The sequence below is a fragment of the Fistularia commersonii genome, chromosome 15 (assembly GCF_037954325.1).
Source record: "Fistularia commersonii isolate RoL2024-O1a breed Wild chromosome 15, RoL_Fcom_v1.0, whole genome shotgun sequence".
In the NCBI taxonomy this organism is placed as follows: Eukaryota; Metazoa; Chordata; class Actinopteri; order Syngnathiformes; family Fistulariidae; genus Fistularia; species Fistularia commersonii.
In genome coordinates this window covers 15,674,134-15,701,183 of record NC_141298.1, presented here as the reverse complement: position 1 = coordinate 15,701,183, position 27,050 = coordinate 15,674,134, and the positions used below count along the sequence as shown (strand labels likewise).

General features: G+C 42.9%; 2 protein-coding genes across 6 annotated transcripts in view; both read left to right on the top strand.

Moving 5' to 3' along the window:
• Positions 1 to 16,922, top strand: part of LOC147226660 (homeobox protein PKNOX2-like) — a 154,658-nt gene extending 137,736 nt beyond the window's left edge. For all 4 annotated transcript variants that reach the window (XM_086160963.1, XM_086160960.1, XM_086160964.1 and 1 more), the window contains 5 exons: positions 389 to 486; positions 9,683 to 9,802; positions 9,930 to 10,006; positions 11,436 to 11,614; positions 12,647 to 16,922. In XM_086160963.1, the coding sequence (XP_086017089.1) occupies positions 389 to 486; positions 9,683 to 9,802; positions 9,930 to 10,006; positions 11,436 to 11,614; positions 12,647 to 12,921 (749 nt within the window). In that variant the 3' untranslated portion in view covers positions 12,922 to 16,922. The remainder of the gene's footprint in view (positions 1 to 388; positions 487 to 9,682; positions 9,803 to 9,929; positions 10,007 to 11,435; positions 11,615 to 12,646) is intronic.
• A 1,242-nt stretch (positions 16,923 to 18,164) lies between these two features.
• On the top strand, positions 18,165 to 26,488 carry LOC147226659 (pannexin-3-like). Of its 2 annotated transcripts, XM_086160966.1 has the most exons (6): positions 18,165 to 18,202; positions 18,301 to 18,493; positions 22,204 to 22,346; positions 23,553 to 23,767; positions 24,151 to 24,902; positions 25,818 to 26,488. In XM_086160966.1, the coding sequence occupies exons 2-6, from the start codon at positions 18,310 to 18,312 to the stop codon at positions 25,874 to 25,876; spliced, it is 1,353 nt and encodes a 450-aa protein (XP_086017092.1). In that variant the 5' UTR covers positions 18,165 to 18,202; positions 18,301 to 18,309; the 3' UTR covers positions 25,877 to 26,488. The 2 variants fall into 2 exon arrangements, with proteins under 2 accessions (XP_086017092.1, XP_086017091.1); XM_086160965.1 differs by having other exon boundaries at positions 24,151 to 26,488.
• The last annotated feature ends 562 nt before the right edge of the window (positions 26,489 to 27,050 follow it).

Genomic DNA, 27,050 nt, shown 5'->3' with positions numbered 1-27,050 from the left:
GAGCGCTCGGATGATAGATTCTTATAATGTCAAGCCTGTATAGTGAAATGTTAATCCTGCCCTCTGGAAATCCCTTTTAACCTAAAATAAATCAATGTCTCAGCCTTTGATCAGTCGATGCCGAGGAGCTCAAACAGACTGTGATAAGACCGTCTTGATCAAGGCTAATTAAGCCAACAGCACAAACACTCCTCCTTTTTTTTTCCCTCCTCGGGTTAAAAGACATTAACACACCTTGAATTTAATTCCGTCTCTCGACCGCCTTTGTTTTTTCGTGCCCGCAAGAATTTAATAACAGCGCGCCGGTGCCGGGCCGCGTCGACTCTCCTCCAAAAACCTCCCCGCCCGCCCCGCCATCGATGCTCACGGTTGAAAATTGCCCCGTCAGGTGGGACCCTGTACCAGCCGGTTGCCATGGTGACATCGCAAGGGCAAGTGTTAACGCAGGCGCTGCCGCCGGGAGCCATCCAGATCCAAAACTCACAGGTAAGGCCATGATGATGATGATGATGATGATAATAATGATGATACACACTCTTCGTCGGCTGTCGCCATCCCCCTCCCGGGGTGTCTTCTCATTGTCTCTGTTTGAAACACAACCCCCCTGCTGACATGCATACACACACACACACACACACACACACACACACATAAAAAATGTCCCAGATGTTATCCCGGCAGATTTAACTGGGAATTCAAGTGCATCAAGAAAAACTGACTTGTTGGACGGATGGAATATGCCCAATATTTCACCCCAACGCGTTATTCTCACTTTGGTGTTTTTCTGTTGTTTTGAATGGAGAGAAGCTGCAGATGTGTTTCACTCTGTGGACGCGGCGACCGCAATCATTTATTAAAAAAAAAAAAAAAAAATTCCAACTTCATGATTTCCAGGAATTGGATTTGTGACTCGCAGAAAGATACGCCGGTGGTTTTAATATATTTTAAATTTCCTGTTTCCCTTAATTGGCCCTGAAAGGGAATGCATAGATGTCACGTAGATTAATGTACTGCTTATCTGTTTTATGTCAGTTGAATTACATAGCAAAGAACAAACTGGAACATCCCTTGCGTCCCGGAGGATGAATTAACATGGAAGTTATAAAGACTTATTGAAACGAAAAAAAAAAAAAATTAGAAAATGCTTTTATGAAACCCCATGTATGGTTCAGGCGAGACCATCCCAGCCAACATTTGTGTGGAATCGGAGTCTGATGCGTAGATATAGATCCACTCCAGATCTCTAGCAGGCTAAATATTTTAGAATCAGAAAAAAATTTATTTGTCCCAGAGGGTCGATTGAAGGGTGGGTGGGGTAGCGGCATCAAATTATGAACATCAGTAAATAAATGTTATATGATATGGTAGCAGCATCAAATTGTGAACATCGAAGAATGAAATAATTAAAAAAAATGAAATCAGTAAATAAAAATACAAAATTATGTTATGATAAAAAAATAAAAGTATGCACTGCTCAGAAAAGTAAAGGGAACACTAAAATAACACATCCTTGATCTGAATGAATGAAGTATTCTTATTAAATACTTTGTTCTTTTTACACAGTCGAATGACAACAAAATTACACAAAAATTATCAATAGAAAGCAAATATATGAACCAATGGAGGTCTGGATTTAGAGTCACACTTAAAATTAAAGTAGAAAAACACACCACAGGCTGATCCTACTGTGATTTAATGTCCTTAAAACAAGTCAAAATGAATCAGCGTTGCTTCCTAAGTGGACACTTTGATTTCACACGATTGGGATTCACTTGGAGTTACATTGTGTTCCCTTTATTGTTTTGAAAATAAATAAATAAAAAATAATAAAAAAAATAATAATAATAATAAATAAAAAAAATATATATATATGTAAATATAAATATGTATAAATATGTATATTTATATTAAATATATTAGGTATGTATATGTTTTTTTTAATTGTATTTTATTAATGTACAGAATTATGGATATTATAAGTAAGTTCACTCTGCATTAATAGGATAAATATATCATGAGCGGCATTACACTCCTCCCAGGCGATGAGATGTTTGCAAGAAGAGCCACTGGAAGGCCAGGTGTAATATGTAAGCCTGCGAGGAGCTTTTTGTCTGTTTTTGATATTAACGGTCATATTTGGATATTCGGCATCTTGGTTTTATAAAAAGCAATTTAAATGTCACTGTACGAACGTGCATTGTGTCACAATTTAGCGTATTTTGTATATTTAAAATTAAATTGAATTTTATTTATTTATTATCTATTTGATATGTATTTATTTAATTTAAAATTAGTTTTGCTCTCACGTCGACTTGGCTATCATCTTACTTTTATCCTCATCTCTCAATTAAGTTTTTTATTATCGCTTTATTTATTGTCTTTATTTTCTTTTTTTTTTTTTTAGTCTTTTTAAAGTTATTTTTCGCTGCCCTCTTTGGATGGCTTCACAGTCTACGTTTTAGACTTTTTATATGTTTTCATGACAAAACATACGTTTTCCAGGTGTGTGAAACTTTCCTGCAAAAAAATCGTGTATTGTTCGACCGTCTGCTGGTCCGAGCAAAAAAAAAAAAAAAAAAAAAAAAATCAATTATTATTAATTCATGCAAAACAGGTGAGGTAGAAAACCAGAAAAAAGTTTGATTTAATTCTGAGATAATTGTGTCACGCTGGAGCTAAAGATGGACGCTCAGTAAAAGGATTTTGATTTGCCGTGGAATCGCACGTCTGGATTTTGTAGATGTATATTTTTCTACGTGCGGTTGATATATTGTTGCTGCCGCGAGGGGTTTCCGAAGCTCTCAAAGTAATTCCCGGCGTCTTTTTCTCACATGTGCTCGTGTTATTAAAGTCTTACAGGTACATCAGAGGACTGTTGACAACCCAAACCTTTATGACTTTTCTTTTTGCTGCAGCAAAAAGAAAGCAAACAGAGCGACCCAGGCCGTAAGAAACCCTGCTCCGAACATCCAGAATGTCAGGCGCTCCCCGTGTTCTTGTCGGGTCTTTACTCACAGGATGCAGATTTACAGATTAAAAGATGTTGGATGTAGTCGGCGTATGATCGGTCGGCGGTCGGAGTTGTTGACGGCAAGGAAAAGAGGCGAAGGAGAAGTCAGTGTAGCTTTTCGATCCATTCAGTCATGATCTACGTCAGGGGCGGGCAAACTACGGCCCGCGGGCCACATCCGGCCCGTTGGACTTTTCAATCCGGCCCGCCAAAGATCGGTACAGAATTCATACTTGATGTGAATGATTGAATGATTGGATCAATGAATGTGGGAGCTCAAACGAGAGATTATTTCATTTTTGGAGCTACTATTTTGGAGCCAAGTCACATTAGCTTTGTGATTTAGCCTTAACTGTGGACATACCGACACACACGAATGAGCTGGACGTGAAGCTACAAGGGAAGAAGCGGTTTGTGCATGAAATGCAAGCAAACGTTAGAACCTTCAAAAACCATTTTTCAAAAAAAAAATGTCAGATGAGTCTGATATGTACTGTAAACAAATGAGCTTTATTTTTTTATTTTTATGTGTATCGTATCTTGTGATGACCCAGCCGGGGAGAACATGGAGTCTCCACACAAAACCATTCTCAAAACCCGCAGTTGCTTAAAAAGGAATGTGAGTGAAATAAGAATAATCAAGTGATAATCAATGGAAAATATTTTTGCGCTGCCAAGAAACAACTAAAAACAGTACACAATGACGTTTTTGCATGTCTAACACAGAGTGAAGCTGCAGTAATACACTAAAACTGATTTTTTTCACGATTTCAACGTCACAAAGTGTTATTTTCCTCACTGAAAGTCTATTTTAGTCCTTTCTGCATTACATTACATTACATTACATTGCATCTGGCAGACGCTTTTATCCAAAGCGACTTACAATAGAGGACATAGGGACTGCAAATACACTTGCAAATACACGATGCACAGGAAATATACAGAACAGTAAGCTTGGGTTAGTGAGGGTTTTTTTTTTTTTTTTGTTTGTTTTTTTGACAGAGACACACACACACGTACACACACACTGCATAGCCTAACTTGCTGCCAACTTGCTTCTGCATTTATATTAAATAGAATCCGGGTATTGTATTGATTCTTAGCAGCACCGGGACCGGTTCCGCAGATGCGGACGGCTGAAAGGCAGCGATTTAACAACGGCGAGGTCGCAAAAACAGCAGCGCGGCGCTGAAGAAGGGGCCGCCGAGGGCTTGATATTCTCAATACTCGCCTTTTGATATGAATAAAAAAATGGAAGGGGGGGTTCCCGGCGCTCACCGTGCAGCGGCGGCAGCATCGCCCCGCAGAGGAGCTCATTTCCAGGCGGGTGTTTCCGTGTTTGACAGTCGGACGAGGCCTCGGTGAGCGGCCGCGAGCGGGTCGAGGCAGGGCGATACACACGGACTGGGAATTGAACCCGGTCCCGTCGCTACTTTGCCGACAAGCCCCGAGTAATCACGCTCTCGAGCTCGGCTCTGCCAATTAATTCATCCTTCCTTTTTTTTTTTCCACCGGAACATGCATCCTCCCAGGGCTGAGGGAGGAAGGGCTTCCCACGTGACGCGCAGCTGCAACTGTAATGAGTCTTGTTTTGTGCGAGGAGTCTGAGGGGGGAATCTAAGTCTGCGTGGATGTTTATTTATGGGCATTGTGTGGGTTACGAGGGCTCTGCTTTCGCCTTTGAATTCATGCAGGTTTATCTGTTATTTATCTTTACGACGGACCATCTTGTTTTCACGACTAGCCGCTGCATAAAGTGATGAATATCATCTTCTTTCGGAGACCTGCATTTTTCACATGCGCTTAACCGATTTAAAGCATCATACAATATGTGTGCCCCCCCCCCCCCCCCCGCTGGTGGGTTTCCATATTCACAAATGGATTCCTCATTGGGATAAATATGTTGAAAACTTGATTGTTTAATGGTTCTCTAATGAAAAAAATAGGACGCGTTTCATGCTTTGGATATTTCCGAATGTGCCGTCATGGAAAAACGAGGAGTCGAACACTGTGTGTGTATTTCTTTGTGCCGATCGTGTAGAAAAGGGCTTTGGTAATTGATGCTATTGTGTCGTATGGCCCGCCTGCGAGAAGAAATCTAAGATTATCTCCCCGTGACATGAAGACTGTGTTTATACACACACATTTAGCACAAGCCGTGTGCATTCAGTAAGCGTCCAGGTGTGGACCGTCTTATTTATACACCCGACCCACGAGGAATGCATACGGTATTTGTCCCCCCGACCCGTTACGGCGGAAGCTCGGCCGGCGAACTCCTCAATCCACGCTCACCGAAAGAGTTTCCGAACAAATTGTGAATCGCAGCGCGAACAAACCAACAAATTCACGCCCTGTCGGCCATTTGGTGTTGTAGCGTAGCGGCGGTCTTGCATGTTTACATCGTCTTTTGTTGTGTTCTCGTCATAATATGCTTTGTTTTGTGTTTTTTTTTGTGTTTAATTAGAAAAGTGCCAGTGATAGTAGTGTCAAGAAGCGTATAACTGGATAATAGCTAAACGTGCTACTGATCTCGCAAGCGCTATGACATGGCTAGGTTGTGCTATGCTAGTGTTTACATCGTCTTTTGTTGCGTTCTCGTCATAATATGCTTTGTTTTGTGTTAAATTAGAAAAGTGCCAGTGATAGTCGTGTCAAGAAGCGTATAACTGGATTAAATAGCTAAACGTGCTACTGATCTCGCAACCGCTATGACATGGCTAGGTTGTGCTATGCTAGTGTTTACATCGTCCTATGTTGCGTTCTCGTAGTAATATGCTTTGTTTTGTGTTTTTTTGTGTTAATTTAGAAAAGTGCCAATGATAGTCATGTTAAGAAGCGTATAACAGTGGATAATAGCTAAACGTGCTACTGATCTCGCAAGCGCTATGACATGGCTAGGTTGTGCTATGCTAAAGAGCAAAGATGTGCTAAAGGTGGCTGATGTGGGGGAAGGAAGTGACGATGTTAACAAGGTTTGAAAAAAGTATGTTGATGTGACGGGAGAACGGATCAATGGGATTGATATCATATTCATTGGTTCAAATGAATTTGCTGTCCAAGAATGAGTAGGCTGAGCTGCCAGTATCCTGCACAAACCCCAAATATCCCTGCTTTTTTCGCAGCCTGCGATAACATTAGCCCAAAAAATGAGCAAAAAGAATTTTGGGGTATCAGGACAAGACATTGGATCAGAAGCCATTGACTCTAGGAATCCCTTCCCGTTTTGTAATTTGTGTGTTGTAAAGGCTTCTTTGGCTGTTTAAGAGAAAAGAGTCGGTACGGTGATAAAAGTAAACTTCCGACAATTAAACCCAGCTGGAGAGCGGGACAACAAGCAGATAGCGCATCAAAATCCACCTCGTTTTTCCCAGCAGCATCATATTTGTGTGAATACATTTTTTTTTTTTTTTACAAATCCACGAACGAGAGGGCCGTTCCGCTAATGTTCCATTATTCTCCACATCTTTTCTCAACAAATCAACAATTTGTTTTCTGCTTTTCCTACCTTGTTGTCGCCACACGCACTCAAGACCAATTGGTTCTTGCTAAAAAAAATAAAATAAATAAAAAAGTCATTTCCAATCGTCTGTATTCACTTGCAAATTAATTTGCATTAGATGTTCTCGTGAGTGTTTCCTGGCAGCGGGATACCGCATGTGGGATGGACAAAAAAATAAAATAAAACCAAAACCAGAATGTGTGTGTTCATGGTTTATGAAGGAACATGTCACCCGGCGCTACATAGCAGCTCATTAATCTGTTTTTAAATATTTTTGGAGCTGCGCGGAGCTCTGTGGCAAGGAAGGATGTGTATCAAACGTTTGAATGAACAGATTGTTTTTATTAATATGTGTGCAAACAATCCATTTTAGAAATTGAAACCGATGTAAAATCAATGAATAGTGTGATGGAGGAGTTGATCGGGGAGCAGCTCCGGGCCCGTTCGATTCGGTGATCGACGGGCCGACGGATGAGTTTAGACGGGGAATCGCAAAGCGTAAGTTGTTTGCAGATGACATTGTGATGTTCGCCTCGGAACGGAGAAGGATGGAGGTTTGCCACGACAACGCTGGGTGCGAATGAGAGGAACCCAAATGGAGAGGTGAGGTTACAGGAAGTGGAGATGAGGAAGGTGGAGGATTTTAAGTACTTAGGGCCAAAACTTTAGAACGATGGGCAATAAAGGGCAAAGAAAAGTGGACGAGATGGAGGCGAGAGCAGCGGTTTTGTCTGGTTTTGAGACACGGTGGAGACAGGAAGCAGAGCTGGAGGCACCGGAGATGAAGATGTAGAGCAGGGGTGCCCACACTTTTTCACCTTGTGAGCTACTTTTCAAATGACCATGTGAAAACGATCTACCGTCACTAAATATACGGAATATGTAGTTATTTATGTATCTACTGAGTATACTTCAGTTCTTGCAGAACTGCATGAACCCTTATGGCACACTACAGGACTGTCTCAGAAAATTAGAATATTGTGATAAAGTTCTTTATCTTCCGTAACGCAGTTACAAAAACAAAAATGTCATACATTCTGGATTCATTACAAATCAACTGAAATATCGCAAGCCTTTCGTTATTTTAATATTGCTGATTATGGCTTACTTCTTAATAAAACTCAAAAACCCTATCTCCAAATATTAGAATATCATGAAAAAGGAATTTTTGTTTTTTTTAATTGCATTACAGAAGATAAAGAACTTTTATCACAATATTCTAATTTTCTGAGTCAGTCCTGTATATTGTGACATGAATAATAAACCTGAATCCACCCTTCGAAAAAAACTTTCCATCTGACGTTTGTTCACTTTTTTTCCTCATTTTGCATTTTGCTAGCTTTTTTGGTAAATACCTTATTCTGATGACTTGAATGGAGTCAGCAGCGTAGTTGAAGTTACCTGTGTGAAAAATGACTGCTGGGATTTAAGTTCCTTCACCTTTCTCCTTCTCGGCTCACTTTTCAGAGGGAAGTCAGTTTTCTAGTTGTTATGAACGGCCCAAAAATGCCGTTCCACATTCCCCTTTTTCGGTATAGCGAGGGCAGACCTGCAGATGAGGCAAGCGCACTTTGAAAATGAGAGTAAAAAAAAAGTCCACCTCCCATTTCGTATGGAAATGATACTTTTAACCCTCATATTATGTTAAGGGTCAATTTGACCCATTTCACCCATTGACCCAATGGGTCAAATTGACCCTTAACATAAGTTTAGAGGATAAATCGGAGGCTAACTCGCTAGCTTGCTAGAGCATGTGCACATGCGCTGTGTCAGAAAAGGTCAGATTGGACCGACCGACTGTCAGTCAGGTGACAAATTTCATCGTGAGGATGAGAGGCTGATGTTTTGATGCCGACACACACTACCTTCACGATCGACCGCTAGATCGCGATCGCCGTTTTAGCCACGCCCGATGTCGAGGTTCTCTTTGGGAGCGATGAAGATCGAGAGGATCGGAGGGAGAGGACATGTTAGACGTTCTAGATCAAGACGGTTCGGACGTGGAAAGAGGAGGGACGTTGAAGATCTGGGTAGAAGGTGTGGAGTGAAAGAGGACAGGAAGTCAGTCGGTTGGCGAATAACAAAATAACGGAATAACAAAAGGAGTCTCATCCGAGCGTCACAGCTGTGATGACCGACGGTTTCCGTTTGAAACAATGAGCCGTCGTCTCCGGCGCTCCTCCCTCGCTCCACATCCTGCACCGCGTGATGATTGTCAATCTCCCGGACCTTCGGGGATGAACACACAATGGGAAACTGTTTTTAGATTTAGCAAAACACAACAGAATGCGGGTTTTGCCGTCGGCCTTCGGACGAACATCGGCGGTCGCCGTCCAATCGGCGGCCGCGGCCGATCTTCTGCCTCCGTCTCACCCTCTTCTCCGCATTTCCTCTTTCACTCCTCCATAAATCCCTCCGCCGTCTTAGTCGGACGGCGAGGACTTGGTGACACGCATTCATCACGGGATGTGACGCGTTTTATTAACGTGTTTGACCGATAGTTGGGTCCGGACGGCGCCGTTTTCTTCCCGTCACCCACAAAAAAAAAAAAAAAAAAGGGATTTATTAAACAATCCTTCATCTCTTGATTTAACTTGTCAAAACCGTGACCTAGTTTTTGACCTTTTACGAGTTCCACTTCCGCCCCGATTGCTATTTTCCACCCGCGCGTTAACTTACCGGCTAACGCACGTTGTTGAATCTTCCCAAGATTTCACGTGAGATTTTTTATTTTTATTTTTTTCTTAAGCGGGAATGGAATTCAGGTTATTTTTAAGTAAGATCGATGTAAAAATCATTGAAACGGAAACGTGTCACCTGAAGTACGGGACGATCGTTCGCCCGAGGGCTCGAAGTGGATAAAACAGAAAGAGAAGGAGAAGCTCTGAAACGACGAGGTGTGAGTTTCTGGTCGGTTTGGTCGCCGCTGACCCTTTTCTCTGATTTCGCATCAACGCCGCCCGCCTCTTTGTATTTTAAGCATCATTACTCAAATTCAGTTACCATGGTGACACTTGAGGAGGTGTTTCTGCCCTTGTCATAGGGAGGAAAAAAAAAATATAGGTAATTGGTACTCTTCGTTTCCGTAGCAACAATAAAGAACCCCTTCCGTCCTCATTGTTTTTTTTTGTTTTTTTTTTCACCTTTTTTTAATTTCTCCTCCCTGTTTCAAGGTGAACGTGGACCTGTCGTCCCTGCTGGACAACGAAGACAAGAAGTCCAAGAATAAGAGGGGCGTCCTTCCCAAGCAAGCCACCAATATCATGCGCTCCTGGCTCTTTCAGCATCTCATGGTGAGGCAGAGGTGGATGTGTGTGTGTGTGTGTGTGTGTGTGTGAGATTCCAGGACCGGATGCACGTTTGTGGAATTTTCCAGCGCCTGCTGGAAGTCAGTAAGACGCCGTGTGTCTCTGCTTGCAGCACCCGTACCCGACAGAAGACGAGAAGAGGCAGATCGCCGCGCAAACAAATCTAACCCTTTTGCAAGTGAACAACTGGTGAGATGTGTGTGTGTGTGTGTGTGTGTGGGGGGGGGATTATTCACAACGTGGGGTTCCCACCGGTGACTTGAGGTCGTCGTGGTGACAAACATCAAAGAACCCACTTTGTAATTCAGTGTGACCTGCGGAAAACACGCTCAGTCTAAAGTGACACTCTGGCTCCATCTCCTGGTCATACGGCATTCACACAACTATCTGTGCCTCCAATGGTGCTCTGTTATAATGATAATAATCATAATAATAATTGTACAATAATAAGGATAATAATAACAACAGCAATAGCATCAATATCAATGACAACAATAATTGTATAATAATAGTGATGATAATAATATAATAATAATAACAACAATAGCAATAATAATAATAATAATAATGATAATCCTATAATAACACTAATAATAATAATATAACAATAATAATAATAATAACAACAATAGCAACAACAACAACAATAATAATAATAACAATAATAATAATAATCCTATAATTATAATACTAATATAACAATAACAACAACAATATTATTAATAATAATAATGATAATAACAATGCGACTTACTTAATGGCATATATATACATATATATATATATATATATATATTTACACAAAAAACAGATTTCAAAGAAGCAATAAAAATAAAAAAATCAGTGACAAATTCCAGTTTATATTCAATTTTGTACATTTCAATGAAAAACCTCTTATTATTAATGAAGTAATTATTTATTAACCTATGTTTTTTTTTTTGTATTTTTTTTATCGAAAACCCTCAGAAATACAGCCTCTAGAGCTGAATTGATGTGTGGATTTTAATTAATTCTGATCCTGGCTTATAATAATAATTATAATTGAATTGTTCATCTTCTTCTTTCGATCTGTTGAAAAGTAATTCATGAATCAATGGATTGGAAGAAAAGAATCAGGCATTTAATATTAAGACTGAAAAAACAACATATGATGATAATGTGACAAACAGACAAAAATAACAATGTTCACTCATTTCAATAGGAATCAGAAAAATCCTTCATATTTGCCAGCTGAGCTACGATGGATAATATTACTTTTAATCAAATTACAAAACCTAATTTTTGGTCCCATTTCTGATGACATCACCTATTTATTCACTTCACATTAACACTGTAATAACTACTTTGCATCTTAAAAGTGGGTGTAAAGATGTCCAAAAGACATATCGGACGGATTAGACAATTGCTTCCGATAGGGGAAATTTGCTTGTGGAGTAAAACAATTTTCTCTAGCTGTGATTTAAAATAGCAGTACTCAAGAACCCAAACACTGCATTTGAGTACTGGACTTTGTTTCGAGAGGGTGCAACTAACAAAAATATATGGATGGGCAGAAACGTTCCTAATAATTATCCTCAAAAAAATGCAAAACTCTCATCTGCTCCGTCTTCTCGCACAGGTTCATCAACGCACGTCGGCGCATCCTGCAGCCGATGTTGGACGCCAGTAACCCGGATCCGGCTCCCAAAGCCAAGAAGATGAAGTCCCAGCACCGTCCCACTCAGCGTTTCTGGCCCGACTCCATCGTGGCCGGAGTCCTGCAGACCCACAGATCCCAGACAGGAAACAACTCAGACAGTACGCTTACACTTTCCAAAAAGAAAAAAAAAGAGAGACGAATGGTTTACTCTGAAACGGGCAGTTTCGCTTTAGTTTTTGTGCGGATCCGAACCAGCAGGTGTCAGTGTTTAGCCTCTTCTGTCAGGAAAGCGATGGGGATTATTGCGCCCGCGTCTCCTGGGTGTCTATCCTGAAGAAAGAGCGGCGGCTTCTTCCTTGGCAACGCAGGAAACTTTCTCTCCCGGTGTCAGATTGCAGTCTGTTTGTTGGTTTTAATGCAATTTGTGCCGCGGCTTCCGGAAGCAAACGGACTCAGACGCAAGAATCCGCGGGCGGACGAGCCATTGTTGTACAGTAACGACAAAAATACCGACACGACCGGCGAGGCGGAGGATCTTTTGAAATGTTCAGAGAAAAGAAACGCGTTACAAATTGAACATTTTAAATATGTGTATAATGTATAGAATGGAGTCCCGTTTTTTTTTTTAAAACGCCGTACGACAAGAGAGGATTAATCCTCCGTGTCCGGCTGCAGGAACTGCCCTCGTCCAGGGGCAGCTCTTAGCGTAGCATCTCCTCAGGCGTGAGGGACCACGGTAGGGAAACGTTCTCAAACCAACCAAGAAGACGACGCAGATGACAAATGTTCACGTTCTGCAAGGCGGGAATAATAAGCATCAGATGGATCCAAGGTGTTTTTATCTTCTCCGTGCATCGTGAAGAACCTCGTTAGCCGTTAGCGTAGCCCCCTCCGAGGCGTAGCAGGCTAGAAGAGCTCGGGAGTTTTTCGACGCTCAATTTTTTTCGTCGGTTCCGTTTATTTTGGCTGCCGGGCAGTTTGCCGCGGCCCCGTGAGTCCCGGTGGAAGCGTAAAAACCCTGGATCCTCAAAAGGTTTCTGGAACTGCAAAAAGTTGCAACGGTGCAAAAGGTAGCTAACGTGTTTTTGCAAAACATCGCAGGAAACGGTACGGACGAGCGCAATGAATGAAACCACGGCAACGAATGTATTGATTTATTCTTTCCTCTGATGCGCGTTTCCCCCCCGCAGACCCGCTGACCCTGGACAGCCTCCAGTCGCTGTCCTCGGACTCGGCCACCCTGGCCATGCAGCAGGCCATGCTGGCGGCCGACGACTCCATGGACGGCACCGAGGAGGAGGAAGAGGAGGAGGAGGAGGACGAGGAGGAAGAGGAGGAGGAAGGGATGGAGGAGGACGACGAGGAGGACGACGGAGAGGCGGCCCTCGACAGAGGAGGCCAGATGCCGGGGGGAGGAGGCGGTCGGAGGGATCTGAGCATGGAGCGCAGAGAGGAGCTGGAGTAGAGCCCGATCCGGGCTTGAAGCCCGACCTTTGACCTTTGACTCGCCCCCACCCCGAATCCCACCCCCGTCACCCCTCGATGTGGAAATCGCCATCTTGTCCGAACCCGACGCCGAAGCCCCCTCACGCCCGGTTTAAAGACTCCCGGGGCGAATCTGAACCGACATCAGAACCACGATTCTAACGACGCGGGAGTCGTCGGTTTAGTAGGCGCCGTTTCAGTCGCACTTTGTTGTCATGGAGGTCAGCGATATCCCCCCCCCCCCTACACACACACACACACACACCTTCTTCCACCGCTGGCCCGCATCACAAAACAGCTGAAGAAGAAGGAGATTCTTCTCTCGCAGCCACGTCTCGGCTGTGGTGAAATCTTTCTTTTTCTTTTTTCCCGCCAACGGACGCATCCAGACTCTGATGGTCGGCCCGGCGCGGCGACGGTTCCACACCTTCTCCTCTCGTTCAAAGCACAACCGAGGTCGGAGTTCCGCCGAAGGAGGCGGCGCCGGCGGGAAAGCGGACGGGAGAATGTATTTGCAAAAATAAAATCGCGCCGCTGAGAAACTGAGAAGTTTTTATTGACGTCGGGCGAGAGCGTCGAATCTCCCGGCGGAGAAAGAAACAAAAGAATCTGCTTGATGTTAAGAAAGAATATTATCCGCTTTTATCGTTTCGTTTCAGTGCGTATTTACTTTTATTTTATTTTTTTTACAGTTTTATACAGAGTGGTTTTCAATGAGTGAAATAAACCGACGGTCGGGAATCGTATCGTCCACGACCGCGATCTCACCGAGGTGTAACGTGACGTTTTTACTTTGTCTCTTATTTTTATTTCGATTCTTTTGCCGTGTGGTTTTTAGTGAGCGTGACGTCAGAGAGATGCTGCATTCAATGAGTCGGTGAATCCAACGGCGCTTTCCCCGCCGCCGTCTTTAAACTTTATCATCCGCGAAGCGGGCCTGCAGAGGGCGCTCGACTCGAAAGCAAAAATGGCGGCGACGGCCTCCGAGAGTCTATTATTTTGTTTTCCCGCCGCGGGGGACGCCGTTCACGCCTTCAACACCCGCGCGTCACGTAAATTCACCTCGTGATTTGATAAAACCTCATATATCCTCCAATTCACGACATTTATAACATATTCGCACGTTATGTCACGAATCCCTCACCGTTGTTTAATAAGTTGCCAGATCGTTATAATGTGCATGGAGCAAAAAAAAAAATTTTGACAAAATATGCAAAAAAAATTGCAAATGCATTTCTCATATTTCTTAATTAAAATGCCAATTAAAATCAAAATAGACTAACAGCAGCATAATGATTAAGTGATGTCATGCATCAGACGGTATTAAATATAAATTCGTGCATAAAAAAAATCTCCATTATCGTGTAACAGTTACTGCTATGAATGTGGTCTCCAGGTTCTCAGGTCTTCCCCGTGATTTTCTGAGTCGCAGCTGCAGCAACGCGCTTTTACGAAAGCAAAGTGTGGTGGAACCAGTAGTGTTTACCGACCGCACAAGAGTTTGTATATCGGATTTTTCACACATTTGCATTCTGGTGTATTTATTTTATTTTTAGTTTTGTTTTTTTGTTTTTTCAACCCCAGAGGTTAACACTCAAGGGATGACGTGACAAGAGTTGCTTCTCCGAACTCCGACGGGACGGACGAGGCTAAACCGTAACGGACTTACGGACAATTTTTAATTTTTTTTTTTTTTTTTTCCCCCAAGCGAGAGAACAATGTCAGAGAGTGGGAGGGAGAGAGAAAGAGGTGGAGAAAACTTTTACGTGAAGGATTTTTTTGAAGAAGAAACAATTTTAGCTCTGTTTTGTACTAAAGAAAAAAAAAAAAAAAGAAACGCAAAGTGAACTGGCTGCTTTCTATTGTGAAGACGTCTAGAACGAGCAGCCCGTGTTCTCCTGAATGTTCAGAGTGTTCATTGTGAAGTTGCTCATGAATTAATATTCTTTTTTTTTTTTTTTTTTTTTGCCATTGTTTTATTTTTATTTTATTTTTTTTAATGGATCTTCCAGAGCAAGTGGTTGACGATAGGGAATATTTCTATTTCATTTGTACACTTTGTTGTCATAACCTACTGTGTTTCATTAGACCAATTTTAATAATTAAAATGTGTAAAGGTACTGAGGTTGATTTCGTGATGTCACAACTCTGTTTTGACATTTGCAACCACGATGTTTCATTCATTCGTTAACTTTACGTCTTGCTCTGCAGGAAGGGTCACAGGGGTGCGGGAGTGTATCCCGGTCGGTCGAGAGGCGGGGTTCTGACGTCGAAGAGTTCATTTTACCGCAAGCATTCTTGTCGAAATCTTCTTGTTTTTGGCAGCCAGACTTGATTTTTTTTAACTTGAAGACGTTTCTGCAAGCTGCAGATCATCTTCTGCAGCCGTTTCTGTTGCCCATGTCCTCCTTAGCTCTGGATACGTAGCTCTGGGCTGTCCCTTAAAATTCAATTTGCCCTTTAAAATCCATTTTACAAAAAAAAAAAAAAAATGAATAATGAGGCGAAATAATAATTATACATATTTAAGTTCAGTTTTATGTACATGTGTATAGATACGATTTGTGATGATGTAATGGATTGGATCCACTGATAACGACCGATCCATTTAACTTGGATCATCCCATTTGTGTGTGTGTGTGTGTGTGGGTGTGTATGTGTGTGTGTGTGTGTGTGTGTGTGTGTGTGTGTGTGTGTGTGCGTGCGTGTGTGTATGGGTAATTGGTGGAAGGTCTGTAATTGTTTGCTTCAAGGCTTTAAGGACAGCTAAACAGTTTAACACTTTGCATTTTCATGTATCTGATCGTCTTGTGTTGCTTTCAATGAGCGGTTGTCGGATACTCGGGGACGCTTTCCTTTTCAAACTCGCTCCCTGCGTCAGCGTTTCTGGGAATATCTCAAACAAGCATCCAGTTTATGCCGAAGGAAGAAGAATTCATGAAAGCGTCACTCTATAAAAACAATGAAAACTGCTCTTCTCGCACTATTTATGTCCTTAATATGATTGAGTTTTGTAAATGGAAATGGAAGAGTCCATCGGCAGAAACTAGTTCTGAGGAGGTTGTTATGCTAAAGGTGTTGTCGTTCGTTTGGGACAAAGGAGCGACTTTTCGGACAAGATTTCGACAAAAATTCTACCTGGATGAGCGAGAACCTCCACGGGCGGATGATAAAACACAAGTGACACAAGTGTGTTGCTTTTCTGTTAGCGTCGGTTCGGCCCTCCGACGGCGTTCGGGTTTCTCGACCCTATAATGAATTACTCATCCCTGATATTGAGGCATAAAATCTTTCACACATCATATCGAAAAAAATGAAATAACTTATTCATGCGTCATATATACATTCACTCTCTTAATTCACGTCATGTAAAAACAAAGTGCCGTTCAAATGTCCGATGAACCGCGTGCATGTTTTTTGGAAAGTCGACTTTACTGTCAATACTGCCTGATGGTCAAACATAGAGAGCCACGATTTGATTTAGGGTGCAAAAGTACAAAAAATAAATACTTTGGCACAGAGAAAAACAAACAACGACAAAGTTATGCGGAGGTAGATATGGCAGGGCGGAGGTCCGAGGATCAATTGGTGCCGGACCGCACCAGAAATAAGATAAGATAAGATAAGATAAGAACAACTTTATTTATCCCAAAGGAAATTGCTGTGCCAGAGTTTCAAGTAAAACATAACAATAATAGATAATAGTAGGAAGGAGGGAGAATAAGAAATACAATAAAATATAAAGTGTCAAAGTTAAGGCTAACAAGTGTTTTGAGGTCTTAAAAAGTACAAAAATTTGAATATTTCCTTCGGCTGAAGGAGGAGGAATTAGAAAATAATCAGTTATTTCCGTTGGATTTATCATTGTGGTCTAAATAATCTTTATTTTGAATTTTCTTTTATTTTAAAAAATGATCGTAAATTCTTTGTTACACCTCAGTCACTTGAGCGCAGAAAAATGTAACCCATAAGCTAGCAAAATGCAAAATTAGGAAAAAAAGTAAACAAACGTCAGATGGAAAGTTTTTTTTTCGCAGGGTGGATCCAGGTTTATTATTCATGTCGCAATCAGAAAATTAGAATATTGTGATAAAGTTCTTTATCTTCTGTGATGAAATAAAAAAAACAAAAATGACTTTTTCATGATATTCTAATATTTTGAGATGGGATTTTTGAGTTTTCTTAAAATGTAAGCCATAGTCAGCAATATTAAGATAATAAAAGGCTTGCAATATTTCAGTTGATTTGTAATGAATCCAGAATGTATGACATTTTTGTTTTTGCCATTGCATAAAAGAACTGTATCACAATATTCTAATTTTCTGAGACAGTCCTGTAAACAATCTACATGTACCCACCCAGTGCGCAGTAATATTGTGATAAAAAGGTTGGTGGTGATAAAAATATTGCGGACCACTGTGCTAGGGTTTGATTTTTTTCAAAATAACAGAAGTGCTAAGGTGCCGCTGCAAAGAAAGTGATAGCAGTATGAAAGGCGTGCTAACCACTGCGCCGACGTTTAGAAAAAGTCGTAATATCGGCCTAACTTGCCTTATTTTCCTGTCACAACTTTCTCCACCCTCCTGCCGCTGCTCGTACTCGCGATTGACCGAAATTGTCCGGGGACGCCCCACGCTTTGATCGGATACTTTTAAAATAGTCAGGAGAAAAATGACTGGAAGAAGTTAGCTCACTTTGTTAGCCAAACAGGTTTTCACGCGTGGAATCCCCTTAAGCGTCGATAAACTTTTGTCGTGATGTTTTCATCCCATCAGACGCCGCTCACTCCGCATTTATTCCGCCCGATCCCTCTCCAAGGTTAGGCGCGTGAGCCGCCGGACGATGATGTTGACGCTGCGCTCGCAGCGGCTCCGAGGCTGCAGCGCGGTAAAAATAGTCCCCGAATGACAGGGCCTGAAAAAGCCACTGGCGACGGTGCACTCGTTTGAAGTGGGCCGCGGACCGGACCAGAAAAAACACACACACACATGTACGCCCTCCCATCTAAGTGCAGGGCCCGCCGTTCGGCACCGGAGGTCCGCCGCAGTCGCTGCCATCTGGGCGCCTACGTTCTCCCAGATGTCATCTCTGTAATTAAAACCAGACCCGGGTTCGGGCCGGCGCAGCCCAGGTCCAACCTCTCATTTTTTGCGCGTCCCTCCCTGCATACATAAGGAGCTTTCCAACACAGCGCCGGCCCTTACGGGGAACCTCGCTCCGCAAATATAATATCGCCGCCGACGGAAGCTGGAACACCGGAGGTAATCGCCGTCTCCGATAGCATTTTTTAATTTACTGAGCGATTTTTGTTTACCATTTTATCTGATAGTGGTTTTTTTTCCTCCCCATCACTTGGTAGGTATTCAAAATGTCCATCGCCCAGGCGGCAGCCAAGGCCATGCTCTCCGATGCCCTGCTGCACGACAGCTCCGGGTTAAACCGGATCGGCCACCTGGAGCTGGAGCTCCCCCTGGACAAGGTCATCAAGTTTGTGTCCGTCGGCCTTCCGCTGCTGCTGGTGTGCATGGCCTTCGCCCGCGAGATCTCCCTGGGTGAGCCAATCCCCGTCCCCCTTTCTTTGAAAAGGACATTTGTTTATTTTTTTTGTTTTTTTTTTTTTGAATTCCATTTACTTTAGCCCGTAATTATACGCCGTGTTCACGGGTGCTCATTTTTTATTCCACGCCCACGCCTGTCTGTGTTTAAACTTCCGCTAGAATCGCAGAGAACGTGTCCTTGGATGGCTTATTATGTGCTCGGCGGAGCGCTTCGGTCGAAAAAAACTTGCGATGAAGTGGAATATTATACAAGTGTACTTATTATTCCCGAGGACGTGGCGGTTGAATCAAAGTTGCCGGACTGAAACAATTTTCTTTAGAGGTGTCAAAAGTACACGCGGTGTTTACTTCAGGGGAACTTCCTCCTACAAATGATCTGAAGAATAACAAGAAGGGTGGCGTTCGCTCCTTCAGGGGTCGTGAAGTCAACACCGCTGGCGAGGGGGCGTCCGGCTTCAGGTCAGAACTCGTACTTTCCGATTTATGCATTAAATAATAGGTAATTGCTTCCGAGATGCTCGGGGATTTGCGTAAATGTAAGTGAAAGCGAAAGACACGTAACTCATTATTGAGCCACATTCATCATTAATGAACTCAGATGACTTTCTTACAGAGGTTTATGCTAGCGATGCAACATTAACACTTTACAGCGTTCATTAATAAGCATCTTATAGGGCATTTCATCATTTATTAGATCAGATAATACTTTATTTGTTCCCATTGGGGAGATTCAGGAGTTTTATTACCCATTAAGGAATCAATAGCAATAGTATTTATTGTGATGTGCACCTCTAAAAGTAAGAAAGAACTAAATAAAAATATAATGGGAGTCTAAATGAATACTGGATATTTTGTTTAAATACTCAGGATGACACAGGGTGGGATAAAATACAAATGATGCTGAAACCATGGTAATAAGCCGGGGAAGAAAAATATATACCGTGTGAAGTGAAAAAATAACAAGGTAAGATAAGATAAGAGGAACTTTTGTGATCTCTGTAGGGGAAATTCTTTTGTCACAGCAGCAGAACAGTTATAGTGTCAATAAATAAGATATAAGTATAAATAGACAGCAGAGAGAACAACAACAACATCAAGGATAAGAACGGACAACAGAATGGGGGGAAAAAGAAAAAAAGTGTAATAAGCGTGTTGTTCTCCCTGCGGAGCAAACCTGTCACTTTTTATTTCTGACCGTGTTTGATTGTGAAACAGGAAATTGACCAAAACGCGCCTGGATTCCGCGGCGTGCTATTTCAGAGCAAGAAATTAACCGTCCTCCGTCCGCCATCGACTGCACGACGCCTCCTCGCTGCAGCACAAAAACAACCGGACGCAAAAAACAAAAACAAAAAAAAAAAAAAAACAACCCACCGGAAAACAACAGAGGCCTCGGTCGAGTCGGAGTCTGACTTCAGCCCGATTAGCTTGATGAAGGAACTGATTTCCCCGGCTATCGGTGCTGGTCTGCAATCAGCATCCGTGTTTCTGATGCTAATTGCCGTGGGGGATTGATTGAGATCGGCGTTCGTTGATGCCGCCGTGCAGTAATTACAAGGCGACGCTCTTTTGTGGCAACTCCCATCTATTTGTGGGGAATGAGAGGATTTGTTGATTAGCCGCCGGGGCAGGAGGCGGGCAAAAGGGGGGCCGACGTGGCGTATCGGCGTACGCTGATGGATCCTGGCCGTCCGTCCTGCGGGCTTGTGAGTTTCACAACGGTGCTTGATTGCCCTGCTTCGTTTCCACCTGGACCCTCAGCCAAAAACCAGAAATCTCCAACAAAGAACAAAAATGAGAATAAAAATTAATTGGGGAGTGGGTGTTGGGAAATTAGGAGCCATGTCAGCGACCGCTTTGCCAAACAGCGGCGGGAGAATATTGAAATTTCCTGAGAAGGTACCTTCCAAGGAAACTGGAAAAATAGATCCCCGCGGTAGGCGGCGTGGAAAAAAAACACACAGGTGTCCCTTTTCGTCTCAGACGATCGTCTGTCGAAACCCCGGCGACGGGATTTCGCCGCCACCGCGGGCCGTCGGTGTCCCAAGAGGGAAACTGGCCATTTCCTTTTGGCTGGAGTCGGAACTATTCTGGTGCTCGTTCGAGGACGAGTTCAGCCAAAAAACACACGTTCGGAGATAAACTGTGGAGGCAGTTTTTGCTCTGAGCTGGATTCTTCGGCTTGGAAGTTTGGCTTGTTGACCTCAGATGACTTAAAAAGAAAGAAAAAAGGAACGAAGGAAGGAAGAATGAAAGAAATGTCGCCCGATTTCATCAGACATCCAACACAACATTGTGGAAATTAACAAGGAACCATGCACAATCAGCTGGAAAAACACTATAACTCATATAAATATATAGATAGAAATATAGAGAGAGAGGGAAAGGTAAAGAAATGAGATATTGCTTCATATATAAGGCACACTGGATTATAAGGCGCACCGTTGGTTTTTGAGAAAATTAAAGGCCTTTAGGTGCGCCTTATAGTGCAGAAAATACGTTATATGTATTTTACGTTATATGTTATATATACATTGTATGGTTGCTTGTCTACATCAGGTTGATAAGATAAGATAAGATAAGATAAGATAAGATAAGATAAGATAAGATAAGATAAGATAAGATAGGATAGGATAGGATAGGATAAGATAAGATAAGATGAGATGAACATTTTTGATCCCTGTAGGGGAAATTCTTCTGTCACAGCAGCGTAACAGTTATAGTGTCAATAAATACTATATGAATATAAATCTAAAAAAAGAGAGACAATTAGAAGACCGTTTGAAAAAATAGCAAAAGACATCCCCAAATAAATAGACAGCAAAAGAACAACTATAAAATCAAGGATAAGAATGGACAACGGAATAGAGAAAAGAAAGAAAAAAAAAACAAAACGACAACATAAACAGAGTGACAATAACAGTGACTTAAATCGGATAAATAAACAGAAATAAGCAGGATATGATATGAAAACAGAGTTAGGGCACGACTGGGTGAGGTAGTAATATAGAGGGGTCACTCTGGAGCCGTGGTATTTTTTCCCCGGCAGCCATCATTATATTTAAGTTGTCACCATCAATATGTTGCTTTAATACCCACCGTGTAATTGCAGAGTGTAAACCCTGCCTGCCTGCATGGCGAGGCGGAGGACAGCCGATCCCAGCGGCATGTTTCCACTTTAAGGAAACCGGGCGAACGGAGAGGATGGATGAAAAAAAAAAAAAAAAAAAGGAGGTTTATGTTTCTTGTAAGGCACACCCTTGGTGTGTTCTCCCACCCCTTCCCAGTTTAAGGGTGGAGCGCCCTAAATGACAGATGGCCGTGGAGCAGGGTTTTTTTTTGGAGGGGGGCGGTTTGGTTTTTATGCGGTGATGTCAAGGTGAGCTAAATATAAGGAAGCTCATCCCTAGGTTTTTTTAAATACCGGATTGGCATTTGGAAAACACGTGATTTCTCCAGAGAACCTGAGCGCCACTAAAAGGAAAAGGGCACGCCGAAAGCTCGGGCGGGTTTCCGCTGCCGAGTCAGTGCTGCGTTAGTGTGTTGGAGTGTGTGATCTACCGAACGCCCGGGGGCTGCTCAGAGGCAATCAGACGGAGCCGGATCAAAAGAGGCTGCGGAAAACCAATCCCCCTTATTAGATGATAATGTTGCAGATCAACATTTGTTTTTATTTCTTCTTTTTTTTTTTTTTCCCCCTGCAGGCCCGCAGATCAGCTGTTTCCCTCCCAGCAATTTCACAATCAAGCAGGCCAGCTACGTCGACACCTACTGCTGGGACTCTCTCATGCACCATGAGTTCGACAGCGACGGGAACTTCGAGGAGCGCTCGCTCTGGGTGCACAAGGTACTTTGAAACAGAATCTTATTTGATCTTGCGGCTTGTAGTTCGTGTCAAGAGCCGCCGACGCGGGCCAGACGACTGATTTTTCTTATTGCGCGAAGCTTATAGATCTGTATTTCTAGCCGTCATCCTTTTTTTTTCCAAGATAAGTTTACAATGTTGCTGAAATCATTTCAAGCCTATCCGTACAGAATAAGCAGGTCATTAAAGGTTGAGGCACGAATACCAAATAAAACGTCATTAAAAGACGATTCTTTTCAAATTTTCTGATCTTGACTGAGCATCCTTCACATTTTGGTAAATCGTCTCCACTTTTATATCACTTTTCACAGGATTACATTCACTAATTAGCAAGTCGCTAACTAGCGTCACCCTTGGACACTTTGGGGATTGAGATACGAACGGCCGGTAATTGCACTTTCCCAAACTGAGACACACTCTGCTTAAATAAGATAAGATAAGATAAGATAAGATAAGATAAGATAAGATAAGATAAGATTTATTGATCCCCATAGGGGAAATTCTTTTGTCACAGTGTAATAGTTATAATGTCAAAAATAAATATGAACATAAATATAAATAGGTACAGACAGGGAGAACAACAACAGCAACAACATCAGGGATAAGAATGTACAACAGAATGGAACAGTAAGAGTAGAAATAGAAAACCGAAACTAAAGGAAAACATAAAGAGAGTGAAAATAGCAATGACGAGAATATAATAACTAAACAAAATAGGCAGGATGCATGCAAGCTTGGACCAACAAGGATAAAAAAGACAGCAAAGTTCGTGAATGGGGTGAGGTGATGAGGTTGTGGTCGCACAAAAGACATTAAAATGTTAGAATATTCAGCTTTTGAGTATTGTTTACCTTTTGGTAAATCATCTCTGGAGTTTTAACACCTGGCACGGGATTACATTCACCCGTTTGCACAGGAATTAGCAACTCGCCAACCAGTGTCTTACCAAAGGACGTTTTGGGATTGAGAGAGGAGGGGTCGGTAATCTCACTGCCAACCCTGGAAATTTATGGACGCCCACTTTCCCAAAGTGAGCTACAGTCTCCTTAGGCTACCCTTTTCACTGTCGAGACCACATATGGATTTCTGCTGTATCTAATCACTCTCTTGCTTCCAAAATTGGATTTATATCGCGTGATAAAAGAGGCCCGAGACGGCGTCGTTCATCCCCTCTCCTTGTCCAACCAGATGTTCCCTTACTCTCTGCTGGTCATGGCGGTGCTGATGTATCTCCCAGCTCTGATCTGGCGCCAACTCGTCATGCCAACGCTGGGCTCGGACCTGCTCTTTATAATTGATGAACTCGACAAGTCGTACAACCGCTCGATCCGGATCGCCCAGAGCATTCTGGATATGCGCCAGAACACCAAGAACCCGCTCACTTTTCAGGCAGAGCTCGAGAGGTAAGGAACCGGAGCCTGCTGGCTTGAATCATGAATAATTATCGCCCACTTGGAAGGGAGTTAAAAGAAAGTTTACGCTAACTCCGTGGTGTTATCCCTGAGCGGATACCAGGGCGAAAATGATGTCCGAGACAAACGTTACCCAGAGATGGTGGACGTTAATCTCGCTGTCGGTTCAATTTCAATAAAATGAGAAAATTAGGTTTCGGAAAATGAAGGGTTAGCCTCAACCGTCTCGGAGGAGCTCTGGGCGAGTGAAGTGGTAAAGTGGTACTTGCTTGCTAAATGTGGACATGTGCGGTTACATTGGGTGGCTCCCGGTCGAGGGTGTACATTTAAGGGAGAACGTGCCGTTGACTTTCTTCTCCGTTGTCCCGCTGCAGGGCCAAGAGGAAGCGCTACTTTGAATACCCCCTGCTGGAGAGATACATGCAGTGCAAGCAGAACTCCTACTTCCTTGTTAGCATGCTGTTCTTGCGAGGCTTCCTGCTCCTGACCTTCATGACAGCCGCCTGTCTGTATCTCGCTTATTTCCACCTCTCCGCCTTCATGCAGGACGAATTCAGCTGCTTCGTCCGCACGGGCATGTTGCGGGACCAGACCTGGGTCCCCGAGCTGGTTCAGTGTAAAATGATCGGCCAGTTGGTGTTTCAGGTGATCAGCGTGGCCAACGGCGCCATCTACGTCCTGCTCGGACCCATCGTCCTCTTCAGCCTCATCCGCCTCTTTGTTTGGGACACGACCTTCATCTCCGTGTACGAGGTGCTTCCGGCGCTGGATCTCGTCAACCGCCGCCGGCTCGGGTGTCCGCTCAATGACCTCAACGTGCTCCTGCTCTTCCTGCGCGCCAACGTCGCGCACCTGAAGTCCTACGGAAAGGTGCGGGCGCTGTGCTCGCTGGCACCGCCGCAGGTCGGCAACAGCGCCGCCGGCCAGGGCTTGAATGCCATGTTGAGCCAGGAAGAGTTGGAGGAGCGCGAAGAGGCGGCGATGGAGCTGATGGAAGGGGTGGAAGAGGCCAAGGAGGAAGGGAAACTTAACCTCGTGGACATCATGACAATTCTGGGAGCGGCGCAGGGCAGAGTGGTCAACTGCAGCGAGCAGAGACCAATGGTGGAGGAGGATATGACTTTTGGTACCGTAACACTTATTTACACACTCAAACGCATTATTTTTGTGGCTATTTTCACTTATATCATATGGGATGTGCAGAAAATTATCAAGTGAGAACCAAGCGCTCGTTCTGGAAATGAACAGCGAGTACGGAACGGGGTCGCCTCTCGGTTAACCTGTCGTAAAAGTCATTCCAGGCGCTTTCGGCGTCACAAAAGATGCACCGCGGACGCAATTAGAATTTGTAAAAAGGACGACTGCGCTTCGGTCGTAATATTAGTGACCTGATGAAAAGCTGTTTGCTTCAGTTCTCTTCACATATTCATCAGAAGCTGCCTTCCAAACAATTATATTCATTTACATCATCAGTCAGTGGTTTTTTTTTTGTTTTGTTTTGGTTTTTTTTGACAATCACTCGCCCTTCATTCATTCATCCAGCCGTTCACCTTCTCATTCAGGAGGACAAACGTAGATTCACGTGTTCGATTTTAGGCCGCAGTCTGTAATACTAACACAGTTCAAGAAGCATCGTTCATATTATTCACTCACCGCGCGCACTCTGCATTAGTGAGCCCGTTTATTTGTTGTTCTTTTCTTTTTTTTTTTTTAACATCTCAAATTGATTATGCCGTTATCTCGGACAGACCGAATTTTTCTCATCGCGCGATTCCCAACACAATTCGCCCGCTTTCCGGGGGGAAAAACGCGCTCGTCGTTTTGGAGATAACCGATGAATTATCTCGGCAAAACAAACGATACAAAGTCATTATCGAGGGACGGTGTCACATAAACCGTAGAAATGTATTATCTCTCAGGGCCTCTGTACAAGTGAAGCGATCTTTATTCCGAAACAGTCGTTTAGAATCGCCGACCAGATGTAGACGAGATGGATCTGTGGTAATTCCAAGCCCTAACTGCCCTCTCCGTCTCTTTGCAGAGCCAAACCACCAGGGGTACCATGAGTTGAAGGAGACTACACCATTTAGTCATTACTAGGCCTTCCTACGGACTGAATCAATGTGCTAAAAGACGAGGGGGGCGGGAGGGCTGCACACACTATCTGCAGAAGACTTTTTGTCGAGTGATATATCCAATCGTGGGTTCCAACGGCAAGAAAAAAAAAAAAAAAAAAGGGGAGCTGTTTGAGAAAGTCAGGGCAGGTTCTGGCTGGAAATATCAACGGATCAGACGTCGGGTCGACAGAGCGACATGTTTTTAAACGTCAGGCAGCCCGAATTGGGAATCCGTGCGTTTTTCACCAAACCGGTGACAAAGTTTGGATACACAGATGTTATCCGGGGGGGGGGGGGGGGTTGCAAATGATTAGTCGTTAGCCGCATGAAATTATTTATTTTGCCATTTGGAAACACTGTGGATAGTTTTGTGCTCAAAAAAAAAAAAGAAAAAGCAAATAAATTAAAGCAAAATAAAGTTGCAAAGGTGGTTTTGTAGAAAAATCCTGAGGTTTGAATTATGGACACCAGTGTCAGTAATCTAGATTAAAATAATCTTATATATATATATATATATATTGTCGTAACTGCTTTCTTACTTTGCCTCTTTTCATTGTAATTGTCGTTACCATCAGATAGAAAACACCTATTTCCTCTGTGAATTTTTTTTTATTCTAAATAAATGTGTTTCATTAATTTTTGTTCTCATTACAGTCACTTGTCACTATTTTGTAAGGAAGAAATTAAAATTTGGAGCTTTTGAAAGGGGCAGTGATTAGCAAGAAGGTCAGGGTAAGGTCTCGATGTTCTCCTGCAACCCTGAGTGCTGGATAAGCAAAACAGATAATGAATGAACCTTTGTGTGTGTATTTATCTATTTAGTTTAAATCTCCAAGCTTCTTTCTGACAGGACACATAAAAAGAAAATTCCAATGAAAGTGCCACTTAAATTTGAAACGCTTTTATTTTTCGACACATTTATTTACAGCGCTGACGAAACTTTTCGGCGCTTTACTTTTCTCCTCATGCGAATATTACACTTTTGGCCATTATGGCCGAAAATTGTTTGTAATTTTCAGAGCTGATGGGTGAAACTCTCCCATGAACATTTATGTTTTTCCAACGCGGAGGCAGAAAGTGAAAAGGCAGGTTTTACAAATGGCAGCATGTCGACAAAGCGGCGAGTCGAGTCTGAACGTCCTCCCTTAACCATTAAT